The sequence below is a fragment of the Malania oleifera genome, chromosome 13, assembly GCF_029873635.1.
Source record: "Malania oleifera isolate guangnan ecotype guangnan chromosome 13, ASM2987363v1, whole genome shotgun sequence".
NCBI classification, from domain to species: domain Eukaryota; kingdom Viridiplantae; phylum Streptophyta; class Magnoliopsida; order Santalales; family Ximeniaceae; genus Malania; species Malania oleifera.
This window is the reverse complement of record NC_080429.1, coordinates 41,496,418-41,513,051: the sequence shown is the minus strand read 5'-3', so window position 1 is coordinate 41,513,051 and position 16,634 is coordinate 41,496,418. Positions and strand designations below refer to the sequence as shown.

The 16,634-nt window shown below is 34.9% G+C and overlaps 1 protein-coding gene across 1 annotated transcript; it reads left to right on the top strand.

Annotated features, from left to right (window-relative positions):
• Positions 1 to 14,194: 14,194 nt before the first annotated feature.
• LOC131145817 (SKP1-like protein 1B) lies at positions 14,195 to 14,500 on the top strand. The gene has a single exon (XM_058095002.1). It carries the CDS (start codon positions 14,195 to 14,197, stop codon positions 14,498 to 14,500), a length of 306 nt encoding a protein of 101 aa, XP_057950985.1.
• The last annotated feature ends 2,134 nt before the right edge of the window (positions 14,501 to 16,634 follow it).

Genomic DNA, 16,634 nt, shown 5'->3' with positions numbered 1-16,634 from the left:
ATTCAAAAAATAAAGAAATTCCATTCTATTTTCATGGTATCAGAGCTGACGGATCGACTCGTAACTTTGGGTGAGCAACATTGTAAAAATTTGAGACGTGAAGCTAATTCTCCTGACGTGCTAACAGTTGGAGGACCAAGTGTGTGACCAAGGCCAATAAGGATCATGTAGGCTGGGGGTGGATCCGAATAGGGTCAAAATGTAGGAGGTAAGATTGGTTTGGAGGCACATGGAATGCAATCCGAGGCATGTAAGGTGACGGTGGTAAGGCTCACTCAAACAACTGTTGGGGAATTGGGCTTACTCCCATAAAAAAATAGTTTCCGTTCAAGGGGGAGCAGTTGGAACTCACAAGCGATGGGGAGATTGTTGAGAATTCCACTTGTGAGCTTGTCCCACATTAAAAATTTGAGTGGATGATAAGTGCTTATATACATGGTTGGACCCAAGACCTAATAGGCTTAAGCTTTTGGGTCAAGTTGGCGTTCACCCATGTGTATTAAGATCACCCATGGACTCCTCCGGTGCTAACAAGTGGTATTAGAGCTTGGAGATTAAGTCTAACTATCAATGGCAGAAACCGCCAGCCAAAGTAGAGGTTTGATGACCTTTGAATCTCACGAAGTCCTCCAACAGAGTTCCACAAGGTTCGAGAACTCCATAGATTCCTCTTTGTCACTACATCTAGCCATCTTTGCCTTGCTCGGTGCCTCTGCCAGAGCATCACCAAGGCCTTCATCACCTTCTACTAGAAGCAGGTCAACGAGCAGTCCAATAAGGAGATCAAGGATGTCTCGGTCTGCTACGTTTGGACCCTCCTCGTTACCGATCTCCTCCGGTGTGAGTCCAAGAAGTTTGGTGGGCTCTTCCCATCCTGATAGAGAGAGAGAGAGAGAGAGAGAGAGAGAGAGAGAGAGAGAGAGAGAGAGAGAGAGAGAGAGAGAAGCAGAGATGTCTTCCTTTGATGCATACAGTAATGACAAAGACATGATGGAACCGAATCGTCTGTTCGAAGAAGATGGCTACTCAGGTTACGAAGTCACTGTCAACCACCAACACGATGGCGACCCCCCATCCACCGAACCTGAAATTAGGAATAGCTTCCCAAGAGGGGGGGGGGGTGAATTGGATTTTAAAAAAAAGTGTTCCTTTAGAATTAGTTCTTTTAAATTGTAAATCTTAGAAACAATCACAATCAACACAGTAAGATCAAACACTCAATTTATGTAACAATATATGTGAAAATTTTGTTGCACTCAGTATAAGCCCTGTATCACAATTATTCTTCCCAATGTTCAATTTTTAAATAAACTTTCTGATTAATAGGTCAAAGATAATCAACCAACGTAGTCCCTTTCGGTTCCCGCAATCAATGTTGATTTATCCAAAAAGAATTACCTTTCGGTCTATTTAACAACCAAACATTCAGAATTGAAATTTAAAGCAATCATGTAGATTATATCCTTGAAAAATAAAGGGTAGAGTAGAGAAAGAACACTTGGATTCTTACGAGGTTCGGCTTCAACACGGCCTACGTCATGACCCTTGGCCAAAACGCCAAAGAATTCACCATTACCGTTCCTTTATCAGTCGGAACAAAACCAATTACAAGCATTCCTTGGGTAAGACTAGAGCCCGCCTTCTCCAAACAATCTCCCCTTGTTTGGTCCAACGATTCAATACTCAAATCGTCAACAAATCCTATTACAAAGATAGAAAAACAATACGTACAAGAACTTGCTCCTCAAAGAGCTGATTAGTACAAATTTGAAATACTTATGCACTTCAGTAAATTCAAAATATGAATTTTAGAATGAAGCTCTAAGAAATTTATCACCGCGGGTATCTTTCAATGAAAGAATCAGCAACTCAATGATCAAACACAGTGAGAGATTCAGCAAAAACTTCTCTTAATTTCGAGCAAGGATGACAGCAATTTGAAGCACCTTTAGAAATTAAGAATGAGAGAAAGTATGACAGCAGAATGTGATTTCTTAATGATCTTTGGTGTAGAAATCAATGTGTCTTAGGGGTATTTGTAGATGTAGAAAACCTTCTTGCTTATTCCCTAAGAATAATTAGACTTGTTTCCATATATTAAACTTATTTGAGTTTCCAAATATTTGAATTTCAAAAATTATATCCATTGGAAAAAATAAAAATGCCGCGATACAGACGGCTGTGAAGTCGTGGCAGTCATCTGTCCATTTAATATAACTATTAAAATCATAGGCAGAAAGGTGACAGTCATTTGTCCCTTGAGTGGCAGTCGTCTGTCACTAGAATATGAGGTGACAGTCGTCTGTCCATATGGTGACAGTCGTCTGTCCATGTGTAATTTTAAGCCTTTTGGTAACATAGAAGGTGGACAGTCGTCTGGTGAAACCTACACAGTCTTCTCACTTTTCATTGACAGTCGTCTGTTAGAGCCTTGATAGTCGTTTGTCAGGCTTCTGTGTTTCAGTTTTAAGCCTTGTTAATTTAGCCAGTCGTCTTTCTAGTAACATACAGTCGTCTATCCACTGAATAATTTTCTTTTCTAGTCAATTTTTGATTTCTCTCTCATTGTTGCTTGGAATATAGATTTGTTTTAACTTTAAAAACATATTCCAAGTTTTTTCTTAAGGTCTTCAAGTCTCTTTGCCTAATGAGCTTCAAAATGAAAACTTCATACTTAAATAAACTTAAAGTACTTACAAAGACTTGTCCTGAGTACTCAAAAATTCTTCTTTGCTCTGAACTTTCTTTGTTGCTAGTCTCTAATCTCTTAGAATTGTCTGATCTTTCATCTCTTTAAACCCTCTTGATAATTCTTCATTAATTTAGACTTTGAGCTCTTATGTTGATTTTCTTTAATTATCATGCTCTTATGGTCTTCAGACTTTGATCTATACTATCAGACTTTGATCCATGCTACATGAGTGCTTTCAATATGGATTCCTGAGAAAACACAACACTCAACTGAAGCATATTAAGTCCTACTTGTTTGTTAGCATCAAAATAGAGTATTAAACCTTGTAAGGCCAACAATCTCCCCCTTTTTGATGATGACAAATAAGAAGCAAAAATTTGAGTGAGCCTTAAAAAGACTCCCCCTTTCTATAAGCTTCATCTTAATAGAATCAAAAATAATTTCATCAATCATGCTCATTTCTTTATTTTAAAAACATACATCATTCATGCTCATTTCAAGTTCAAGCAAGCTTAAGTTCAAGCTCAATTTTTGCTAAACATTTCTCCCCCTTTAACATCAATCAAAAAATATAATTTGAGTATATAATGATCAAGGGCAAATATCAATTTGAGTATATGTGATGCCAGTGTTAATGTATTAACGTTAAGGATTATTCTCAAGTGATAACTCATAATACTCCCCCTGTCAATCAGCATACTCAATAATTTCTTGTAATTTATAAGGTCAGAAGTTGCAAAGTTTTCAGAGTTATCATTAACATTAGTACTTGTTGACTCTACGAGTCCAATCCTATTTTGAAAATGACAAATCACTTGATAATTGATTTGTGCATTGAGTTTGTGAACAAGACTTACACTAAGCATGCATGGAAAGATAACGAGTCATGGACGCCATAAAGTAAAGCTTATACATTTTAGAAAGCACCATGGAACTCAAAGAGTATGAGAATCAAGATGCAAGCGGCAAAGTTCAAGAATATTTTGGGAGTGGGTATTTAGATCTCATGTACTTACATTTTCGTATGATTTAATTTGAGGCTCATAACTTAGAATGATTGTTAGGATTCATGCATTTCATGTACATCATTAGGGAATCTTCATGGATTTAGAAATGTTTGGAAAATCATGAAATATATGTTTTATAAAAGGCCCAAGAAAAAGTGCAAAGCATTTTTTTTTAATTAGAAAAAGGACATAAAAAAAAATGAGGGGACTTCGGTAGCCTGAAGTAAACCTCAGGCGCCTGAAGAATTTCTTCGGTAGCCTGAAGATTAAGTTCAATAGCCTAAAGAATTAAATGGGAAAGACAGAACCTGGCAGAGGTACCTCGGTCGCCTGACCTTGGAACCTCAAGCACCTGAAGTTGCCACTTCAGGAGCCTGAAGTCGAGTTCGGTTGTCTGAACTCGTAGGAAAGCCTAAAAATCAGTTTTTTATTAAAAAGACTCGCGAGCTATCTTATTGATCCAACGGTTGAGATCAATCCTAAAGGTAATATACTATATATTATGAATATCTAAACCCTAGAACACAAGTTAGACACACAAGAAAGAGAAGAACACACCTTGTTGCAAGATCATTGAAAAGTGTTATACGATTGCCTATACATCAATCTAAAATCTTCAAGCTTGGGCACATCAAATCAGATTTTCAAAGGGAACTTGTTTACTCTACTGGACTTCAATCTAGTATTGAGGTTTGATCTTTCAAATTATTAGTGTTGTGACTTTTCATCTCATCTCATTGCTTGTTCTTGACTAAGTATTGAAAAGTTTTGATCTTGAGTGTGCCTATTTATATAAAATATATTTTTGAGAAGATCATTACTTGAGAAAACTTATTTAACTTGCTTGATTGATTTTTGATTCAAGTGTGGATTTTCTAAAGGATATATATTTTAGTTATATTAATACTTGATTAAATATCCTTGGTACTTACAACTATACATTTAATTGAGGGATATTTTCTGAAAATTAATATTCTCAGTTTGTGATTGAATACATGAAATAAAGCTTTGTGATTTTGATTGAGTTTGTATTCAAGACAAATATTTTGTTAACGAGTTCACTTCAAACATACTTTTGCATCTTTACAAAGTGAACCAAGAACCCTAGTTAACTCCAAGGCATTTCAAATATATTTTTACTTGGGAGTTTTGATTAAATACGAATTTGTGTATTGATACATATCATACATCAAACGATTGTATCATTTTTTATACATTCATGAGCTTCAAGTTATATCATATGTTAATGTTCTAGGAATTTGAATTGTACTCACAAGCTTTTGTTAGAAGCATTGTTTTGAGTGTATTTTCCATATTTTATTGTATACACGGTTCGGGGTGTGAACCAGTGTGTGAGGAGAGAGTTGTATCTCTTGTAAGCAGTGGAGTAGGAGGAAGCTGTGCCTCTTGTAAGTAGCGGATTGTACAGGAAGCTCCGCTTCATTTTAAGGAGCAGGGTTTTAGTGAATCCTTGAGTGGTTGCTCAAGGCGAGGATGTAGGTCAAGTCGGCTGAACCTCGTAAAATTGTGTTTGTCTTCTCTCTTCCCTTCACTCTTTATTTTCAGCATTATATTTAATTTGTGTATATTGCATGCATAGATAGGATAGTCTTGCACTTAAGTAATTGAGTAACAAGAATTTATAGGTAAATTTATAAGAAGGGTGTAAGAGGTAACTAGCCTTAGAATTTTTTAGATACCCTAGAATTTTTTAAATACCCAATTCTCCCCCCTTTTGGGATTACACCTTAATCAACAGTACTTATAATACAACAAATTGATAACAAAGCATTGCAAAAGTTCAGGGTTTCAGAGCTAGAAACAAATACATATAAAGACTCATAGTCTTTGCTTACACATACTCCCCTTTTTACAGTAAAAACAAAATATATTTAGAATTTAAGCACGTGTAGCATACGGAATAGCAAAAATACCAACAAAAGTCTATATGTCAGAGTTAGTGTCACTGTCTTCAGCAATTCTTTTTCCTTTGGATTGCTGTGAGCCTTCTTCTTCTTCCTTTTCTTCTTCTTCTTCTTCTTCTTCTTCTTCTTCTTCTTCTTCTTCTTCTTCTTCATCATCATCATCATCATCATCATCATCATCTCCTTCACCTTCTTCATCTTCATCTTCTTCCTCATCAGAATTTTTTTTATCCTCATTATCTGAATCAGTGTTAGCAATACGACTGTCTAATGAGGTATACTTGTCATCAATGGTTGAGAGTTTATCTTGAAGAGAAGCAAAGTTTTCTCGCATTTCGGAACTAAAGCTAGTATAATTATGATAAAATGGAACAAACCAAGGTGGCATATCAGCTTCTTCAGGAGCTAGACTCCTTTCTTCATGTGTAGGTCTTGCCGATCTATTGCCCCGGAACATCCAAGCCTCGATATACTTTTTGTAACCCATTCGTTTCAATGTAGTAGATGAGAAAACATGGTAATGGGTTCTTTTTACTATTTTTGAAGCTGGAGAGAGGACTTGAAAATAGGTAAAGATTAAGGAAAGAATACTGCTGTATGGAAGTCCAATTCTAGGAGATTCAAGCTTCATCACCATCCACTTCAATATAATACTGGATAAGTCTAATTTCTTCCCTTTTAGTAAACACCACATAACAAAACAATCAAAATATGACACATGATCAAAAGATCCAGACCTCGGAATTATATTGTATGCAATGATCTTATGCAGGATTTGTGCCTGAAGATTAAGCTACTTATATGGTGGAGGATGTCCAAAATACACAGGTGCATCATTCATCACAAGAGACATAAATTCTTGTGGTGAAAATTCTTATTCCATGGTCCATTGCTTCTCAACTGGTGTACACTCAAAATTTTCATGCTTGATATGAAGAATTTTCCATAATGAGTGTGGGGTAAGTGTAATCCTTTGACCATAAATCTCAGAAGTAATTCCATCTTCCTTCTTAACCAAGTTAGAATAAAAAATCTTATTCTGATCTGGGTAATACCCTTTTACTTGATGAAGAATGAACTTGTCCCATCCTATAGCTTTGAACATTTCAATAATTTCAGGAAAATTTTCTTCAAAGAAAGTGACATCTAAAATCTTACAGAACATTGGTTCAATTGTAGATATGTGATTCTGATACAATGATTTTGCATGTGAAGAGACCAGCCATTTTTCTATGTCATCGTTGCTTGTAGTCTTTGAAGACGACGAGGAGGCTTTGTCCTTCTTTCCCACAGTTTTGGTACGAACCATCTTGATATGTAGAAACCCTAGATATGTATGGAGTAGGTGTGTGATGGATAATCGTTGTGTGTAGCTTGGGAGAGAAAGAACTGAGAAGAAAGAGAAGAGAAGATGTTTTAGAAGAAGGAAGACGAATGGACAGACGTCTGTAGGGTTTAAAAATCATATTTTTAAGTGAAAGGAACATCACCCGCCGCAAGACAATCGTCTGTCACTAATTGGAAAATCGTTTGTCTAAAGATAGTAGCCTACCAGTCGTCTGCTATCTTACTGGTAGTCATCTGTCTATTGTCTTTTATAAAGACAGTAGCCTGCTAGTCGTCTGCTAGCTCACTGGCAGTCGTCTGTCCTGACCAACTGAACTTCTTCCTTTTTAGTTAACTTCTCTTATATGTAACATGCCTAATTCTCATTGAATAAATACAAATTGATCCTCAGCTAATGGTTTGGTAAATATATCAGCTAATTGAGCATGAGTATTGACAAATTCAAGAACTATTTCTTTCTTGTCTACATTATCTCTTAAAAAGTGATGACGTATATCAATATGTTTAGTTCTTGAATGTGATACTGGATTCTTTGAAATATTTATTACACTTGTATTATCGCATTTTATAGGGATTGTTTGATATTGAATTTTGAAGTCCCTTAATTGTTATTTCATGTATAAAATTTGAGCACAGCAGCTCCCAGCTGCTATGTAGTCTGCTTCAGCTGTAGACAATGCTACATAATTTTGTTTCTTTGAAAACCATGAAACTAATGAGTGTCCTAAAAAGTGACAAGTCCCATTAGTGGTTTTTCTATCTATTTTGCATCTTGCATAATCTGCATCTGAATAACTCATCATTTCGAAATTAGTTCCTTTTGGATACCATAACCCTAAATCTAGTGTGCCTAGCAAATATCTAAGGATCCGTTTTACTGCTGTTTGATGTGATTCCTTTGGAGCTGATTGGAACCTAGCACACATACATACACTGAACATTATATCTGGTCTACTTGTTGTTAAGTAAAGTAAACTTCCTATCATACCTCGATAATGTTTGGTATCAACTTGTTTCCCTTTTTCATCATTGTCTAAACTAGTTGAAGTGCTCATGGGAGTTCCTATAGGTTTACTTTCTTCCATATCAAACTTCTTTAACATGTCTTTAATATACTTAGTTTGATTTATGAAAGTTCCATTTTTAGCTTGTTTCATTTGCAAACCTATAAAGTAATTTAATTCTCCCATCATGCTCATTTCAAACTCTCTCTGCATAGTTATAGCAAATTCATTACACAAGTCTTCCTGAGTAGCTCCAAATATAATATCATCAACATAAATTAGAACTATAAGCATATTATTATCTTTGGTTTTTATAAATAAAGTGTTGTCTATCTTTCCTCACGAAAAATTATTTTGGAGTAGAAATTTGCTTAGCCTATCATACCAAGCTCTAGGAGCTTGTTTCAATCCATATAGGGCCTTAGTTAACTTAAATACATGATTTGGATTTTTAGAGTCTTCAAAACCTAGAGGTTGTTTAACATAAACTTCTTCATTAATATAGCCATTTAGAAATGCACTTTTTACATCTATTTGGTATAATTTGAAGTCTTTATAGGCTGCATAGGCAAGAAGCATCCTTGTTGCTTCCATTCTTGCTACAGGAGCAAAGGTTTCTTCATAATCAATGCCTTCTTCTTGATTGTATCCTTGTGCTACAAGCCTAGCTTTATTTCTTACAACTACCCCAGTTTCATCTTTTTTTTTTCTAAACACTCATTTAGTTCCTATGATTGACTTATCTTTGGGTTTAGGTATAAGTTTCCATACTTGACTTCTTTCGAATTGATTTAGTTCCTCGTGCATAGCTATGATCCAAGAGTCGTCTTTTAAGGCTTCTTCTATATTCTTGGGTTCATCTTGAGATAAGAAAGCATAATGATTACAAATGTTTTTTAATGAGGCTCTAGTGGTTATTCCTTTTGACGGTTCTCCAAGAATTTGATCTTTTGGGTGACTTTTAGCATATTTCCATTCTTTAGGAAGCTTTATATTTTCTATAAGGTTTTCATTTGGAGCATCATTATTGTTTTTTTCTTTTATTTCAAGATCTTCTTCTTTTTGTGGAGTATCTTCTTTTTCATCATTCTCATTTTTGTTGTCATGATTGTTTGATTCATCAAATGTTATGTGTATTGATTCCATAATAGTAAAGGTTTTTTTATTATAAACCCTATAAGCTTTACTATTTATAGAGTACCCTACGAAGATACCTTCATTAGATTTTGCATCAAATTTTCCTAGATCATCTTTAGTATTAAGGATAAAACATTTGCATCTGAATACATGAAAGTAAGAAATATTAGGTTTTCTACCTTTCCAAAGTTCATATGGTGTTTTGTCTATTTTTGATCTTATTGATACCCTATGTACAATGTAGCATGTTGTATTTACAACTTCTGCTCAAAAGTATTTAGGTAGATTATTTTCATTCAACATTGTTCTCGCCATTTCTTGTAGAGTTCTATTTTTTCTTTCTACAACTCCATTTTGTTGTGGAGTTCTAGGTGCGGAAAAATTATGGTTTATTCCATATTCATTACAAAATTTTTCAACATTTTTGTTTTTAAATTCCCTACCTTGATCACTCCTAAAGTTTGTTATATTATAGCCCTTTTCATTTTGTAATTTCTTACATAATGTAATAAGCATATCATAGGCTTCATCTTTGTTTGCTAGAAATAATACTCCAGTGAATCTTGAATAATCATCCACTATTACAAAAGCATATTGTTTACCTCCTAGGCTTAAGGTTCTAGTTAGACCAAATAAGTCTAGGTGCAGCAATTCTAGGGGTCTTTTTGTAGATATGTATTTTTTTTTTTAAAAAAAACTTGTTTTAACTTGCTTTCCCTTTTGGCATGTATCACATATCTTGTCTTTTATGAATTTTGTATTAGGTAGTCCTTTGACAAAATTTTTCTTTGATAATTTGGATAATAGGTCATGCTAGCATGTCCTAGTTTCCTATGCCATAGCCAACTTATTCAATCATCGCTGCCAAACAAGTTACATTCTGATTTACTAAGTTCTCAAAATTTATACAATAGACATTGTTTATCCTATGAGCTATAAACAAGGTTTCATTGTTCTTAAGATTTTGAATAACACTTTTTTCTTTCTTAAAGGTTATTTCAAACCCTTTGTCACTTAATTGGCTAATGCTTAAAAGGTTGTGTTTCAATCCTTCTACTAAGAGCACATTGTTAATAGTGATAGAAGGTTCCTTACCTATTTTTCCAATGCCAATAATTTTGCCCTTAGCATTGTCGCCGAAAGTAACATATCCTCCATCCTTTTGTCTTAGAGAGGTAAACTTGGTCTTATCGCTAGTCATGTGCCTTGAACATCCACTTGTCCAAGTACCACTTATCCGTTGATGGTGTTGTCCTAAAGCATACCTACAATGGAGGATTTTTTGTGTTAGTCTTTGGAACCCAAATTCTTTTAATTTTCTTTGTTTTGTTGTTAGTTCCATTATTGACTTTCCATTCCTTTTGCACTTTAACATACTTTCTCTTTAGTGGGCAGTCAAACATTACGTGACCTTTAGTCTTGCACATATAACAAATGGTGTGTTCATGTTTGTTGTTTGAGAAAGTGCTAGCATAGTGCTTGGCCTCCTTGACAAAGTATCCCATGTATAATTTCTTATTCTTTTTATATGTCTTACCATTATAACCTATCCCTTCTTTATTTCCATGTAGCCTTTGTTGTCAAATCATCTTTTCAAAATTATCTTTACCTTTGGTAAAATATATATAATTTTCTCTTTATCCTCTACTAATATCTTAAGTTCATTTAATTCTAAATCTTTTTTATTCAAACTATCTTTATGAGTTTTGCTTAATTCTTGAGTTACTTTATTTACTTCTTCTTCTAACTTCTCAATACAAGTGTCTTTTTCTTTTTCAATGATTTTGAATGATTCAAGTTGCTTTAATAGTTCTTTATTTTGATCTTTTCAAAGTTATATTTCTCTTAGAAATTTTTATGAATCTCTTATGCAAAGAAAACAACTTAGCTTGCAATTCCTTATAGGAAGGCATGCTGTCACATGACTCATCACACGACTCATTGTAAGATTCTGTAGAGGAATAGTATGGGTTTACCTCTTCTTCATTCGCCATGAAACATATGTTTTCCATCTCTTATCCGCTTGATTCATTTTCTGTCTCGCTGGAGCTTGAATCATCCCACGTACCTTTCATAGCTTCCTTCTTTTTCTTCTTGTCTTTCTTGAGCAACAGACAGTCTAGTTTGATATGCCCTGGTTTCCTGCAATGATAACATATTGGAGGTTCATTCTTACTTTTATTTTCCTTCTTACTTGTCTCTCCTTTTTTAGGTTTCTTTTTATTGAACTTCCTAAGAAATCTCTTATTTCTTTTATAGAACTTGCTTAGTCTCTTAGTGATGAATGCTAATTCATCTTGATCTAAGTAACTTGTCTCACTTTCCTCTTCACTAAAGCTGTGGCTAGACGCTTTTAGTGCAATAGATATTTTATGTTTTGGTTCAGGATTCCTTTCTTTTAAGGCCATTTCATAGGTAAGAAGTGAACCTATGAGTTCATCTACAAAGGTAGTCTTAAGGTTTCTACATTCAGTGATAGCTGTAGCCTTTGGTTCCTATATTGAGGGAAGGCCTCTGAGGATTTTTCTAATCATTTCGTAGGTAGTATAAGTTTTCCTTAAGGCACTTAAGGAATTTATTATGTGGGTAAATCTAGTGTACATACTTGATATCGTTTCATCAAAATTCATCCTGAATGCTTCATATTCGCTTGTTAACATGTCTATCCTATTGTCTCTAACATCAATAGTTCCTTCATATGTCACTTCTAATTTGTCCCATATTTCTTTAGCCGTCTTGCATGCCATGACCCTATTAAATTCGTTAGCATCTAAGGCACAATATAAAGCATTTATAGCACTTGAATTGATTTGAAGCATTTTATAGTCTGAATCGATCATATCCCTTTTTTCTTCTAAAATCTGTTTTCCATCAACTATTTTAGTGGGAATAAGGTCTCCATCCATAACTACTTCCCATGCTTTCCAATCCATGTGTTGGAGATAGATTTGCATTCTCTTTTTTCAAAACTTATAATTATGTCCACAAAAAATTGGTGGACGAGTTGAGGATTGGCCTTCACCAAAGGATGTTACTCTTATATTTGTCATTTGATCTTTTTATAGTTTCTTGTTAGGAATTACTATAACTAGGCTCTAATACCAATTGAAATTAGGAATAGCTTCCCGAGAAAGGGGGTGAATTGGATTTAAAAAAAAAAATTGTTCCTTTAGAATTAGTTCTTTTAAGTTGTAAATCTTAGAAACAATCACAATCAACACAGCAAGATCAAACACTCAATTTATGTAACAATATATGTGAAAATTTTGATGCACTCAGTATAAGCCCTGTATCACAATTATTCTTCTTCCCAATGTTCAATTTTTAAATAAACTTTCAGATTAATAGGTCAAGGATAATCAACCCACGTAATCCCTTTTGGTTTCCGCAATCAATGCTAATTTATCCAAAACGAATTACCTTCCGGTCTATTTAACAACCAAACATTCAGAATTGAAATTTAAAGCAACCACGCAGATTATATCCTTGAAAAATAAAGAGTAGAGTAGAGAAAGAAGAACACAGGGATTTTTACGAGGTTCGGCTTCAACACAGCCTACGTCCTTGCCCTTGGCCAAATCGCCAAAGGATTCACTATTACCGTTCCTTTATCAGTCGAAACAAAACCGATTACAAGTACTCCTTGGGTAAGGCTAGAGCCCACCTTTTCCAAACAATCTCCCCTTGTTTGGTCCAATAATTCAATACTCAAATCGTCAACAAATCCTGTTACGAAGATAGAAAAACAACATGTACAAGAACTTGCTCCTCAAAGAGCTGATTAGTACAAATTTGAAATACTTATGCACTTCAGTAAATTCAGAATATGAATTTCAGAATGAAGCTCTTAGAGATTTATCACCGTGGGTATCTTTCAATGAAAGAATTAGCAACTCAATGATTAAACATAGTGAGAGATTCAGCAAAAACTTCTCTTAATTTTGAGCAAGGATGAGAGCAATTTGAAGCACCTTCAGAAATTAAGAATGAGAGAGAGTATGACAGCAGAATGTGATTTCTTAATGATCTTTGGTGTAGAAATCAATGTGTCTTAGGGGTATTTATAGATGTAGAAAACCTTCTTGCTTATTCCCTAAGAATACTTAGACTTGTTTCCATATATTAAACTTATTTGAGTTTCCAAATATTTGAATTTCAAAAATTATATCCGTTAGAAAAAATAAAAATGCCGTGAGGCAGACGGCTGTGATGTCATGGCAGTCGTTTGTCCATTTAATATAACTATTAAAATCATAGGCAGAAAGGTGACAGTCGTCTGTCCCTTGAGTGGCAGTCGTCTGTCACTAGAATATGAGATGACAGTCGTTTGTCCATATGGTGACAGTCGTCTGTCCATGTGTAATTTTAAGCCTTTCGGTAACATAGAAGGTGGACAGTCGTCTGGTGAAGCCTACACAGTCTTCTCACTTTTCACTGACAGTCGTCTGTCAGGTTCTGTGTTTCAGTTTTAAACTTTGTTAATTTAGCCAGTCGTCTGTCTACTAACAGACAGTCGTCTGTCCACTGAATGATTTTCTTTTCTAGTTAATTTTTGATTTCTCTCTCATTATTACTTGGAATATAGATTTGTTTTAACTTTAAAAACATATTCCAAGTTTTATCTTAAGGTCTCTAAGTCTCTTTGGCAAATGAGCTTCAAAATGAAAACTTCATACTTGAATAAACTTAAAGTACTTACAAAGACTTGTCCTAAGTATTCAAAAATTCTTCTTTGCTCTGAACTTTCTTTGTTGCTAGTCTCTGATCTCTTAGAATTGTTTGATCTTTCATCTCTTTAAACCCTCTTGATATTTCTTCATTAATTCAGACTTTGAGCTCTCATGTTGATCTTCTTTAATCATCATGCTCTTATGGTCTTTAGACTTTGATTCATACTATCAGACTTTGATCCATGCTACATGAGTACTTTCAATATGGATTCCTGAGAAAACACAACACTCAACTGAAGCATGTTAAGTCCTACTTGTTTATTTGCATCAAAATTGAGTATTAAACCTTGTAAGGCCAACAAAACCATATGGTTTCGACGTTTTTTTCCCAGTTTCAAAGCCAGAATCGACTATGTCAACAAGGAAGATCACGCTGAGGAGCTCCGACAGCGAGATCTTTGAGATCGACGATATTGTGGCACTCGAGTCTCAGACGATCAAGCACATGCTCGAGGACGATTGTGCCAACAATGGTATTCCCTTGCCCACTGTCACAAGCAAGATCTTGGCCAAGGTAATCGAATATTGCAAGAAACACATCGAGAGTCCGAAAAATGATGATCAAAATGCCAATGACAAACTCAAGTCCTTGGACACCAATTTCGTCAATGTTGACCAGACGATTCTCTTTGACCTCATTTTGGCTGCAAACTATTAGAACATTAAAAGCCTACTAGATCTTACATGCCAGACGGTTACCGACAGAGAGATTAGGATTAATGAAAAAATGTTGAGGTAGGGTTTATGATGGTTGGCGGACTAGACCTTGTTTAATTATTACAGAGTTTCGTCTTCCACAAATATTTCTTTGGGTTCTTTAGCCCAAATAGGTAATTTTTTACAAGCTTTGAATATAACCTCTAAATCCAAAACTCCTTGGATTATTGATTCCGGTGCTTCTAACCACATGACCGATGCCTATCATCTTTTCTCATCATATTCACCTTGTACGGGAAATTCGAAAGTAAAATTGCAGATGGATCACTCTCGTCTATTGCAAGCAAAGGGAATATCCGACTCTCTGACTCAATCACACTAGAGTTTGTTCTTCATGTTCCTAATTTATCCTACAAATTACTATCCATTAGCTAGTTAACTAAAAAACTCCAATTGTTCTACTAAATTTCTTCCCTCTCATTGTGTTTTTCAAGACCTATCATCAGGGAATACGATTGGCAGTGCTAAGGAGTGTGAGGGACTCTACTACTTTGAGAAGGCTAATGTGAGTGAACAATGTAAAACTACTATTTGTGATTCTGCATCTGTTTCTAGTGATAAAGAAATTTTGTTAGGGCATTCTAGGATGGGTCATCCAAATTTTCAATATCTAAGACGTTTATTTCCTTCCATTTTTTCAAATAAAACGTCCTCTAAATTTCAGTGTGAGATTTGTGAACTTGCAAAATACCAGCGCAATTCCTTTCCAAAATCCACATACAAACCATCTAGACCCTTTACTATGATTCATAGTGATTTATGGGGGCCCTCACGCTCTTTTAATCGCACTTACATGAGATGGTTTGTTACTTTTATTGATGAACATACTCAAATTTGTTGGGTTTACTTGTTGAAAGATAAAACTGAAGTCCGTTCTATTTTCACCAATTTTCACTTCATGATTCAAACCCAATTCCAAACTCACATTTAAATTTTACGTACTGATAATTGTACGAAATATTTCAATGATATCTTGGAACATTATCTTCAAGAAAATGGAATTTTTCATCAAAGTTCCTATGTGGATACCCCTTAACAAAACAGGGTTGCTGAACGTAAAAATAGGCATATTCTTGAAGTAGCTTGGGCATTGATGTTCACTACAAATATGAAAAAATATTTTTGGAGCAATGCCATTTTAACAGCTACACATCTTATTAATCGAATGCCTAGTCGAGTTCTTTCTTTTGCTACTCCTCTTTAGAAACTCTAGGAATGGTTTCCCAACACTCGGCTCCACTCCAATCTCTCTCTGAAAATCTTTGGATGTACTGCATTTGTTTATGTTCATGCTCACAGTCAAGATAAATTGGAACCTCATGCCATTAAGTGCGTTTTTATTGGTTACTCTCTTACTCAGAAAGGCTACAAATGTTATGATCCTGTCACAAAAAAAAATTGTTTGTTAGCCTTGATGTCACGTTCCTTGAAACCACTCCTTACTTCCTAAAGTCCTCTCTTCAAGGGGAGAAATGAAGTGAAGATCGATTCTTTGATTTCTTTGTTGATGAATCTGTGCCATACACTGAGTCTACCATTGCATCATTCCCTAAGTTTAACATTGCATCATTTCCTGACCTGTCATGTACAAAAGATCACTTAACCTCATGGAGAGATACAGAAAAACAAAATAATATAGAAATATTTGTTTACTCAAGAAAGCCAAACACAAAGAACAGGGAGAATCTCATACCTCAAGCACCAAGAGAGTTGGAACCGGTGATAGCTTCGAGTAACCATGAGTCCACACCCAATCCTGATTAGGTAATAAATGGTCATGAGCTCCCTTCTAATAAGCCTGTATCTGATGACATCAATTTATCCATTGCAGTCAGAAAACAAATCAGGTCATGTACTCAATATCCCTGGTCAAATTACATATCTTATAAAAGTCTGTCTATAGAATATCGTGATTTTACTTCTAACATTGATAGGATAAAAATTCCAAAGAATATCTAGGAAGCCTTGGAGATTCCTAAATGGAGGGAAGTTATTATGGAGGAAATGTGGGCTTTGGAAAAGAATGGAACTTGGGGCGGGCGTTATAAATTTGTCAAGAGAGAAGAAGTCAGTTG

Bases quoted from the DNA above. Each gene is read 5' to 3' on its own strand.
- LOC131145817 (XM_058095002.1), top strand. From the start codon at position 14,195: ATGTCAACAAGGAAGATCACGCTGAGGAGCTCCGACAGCGAGATCTTT.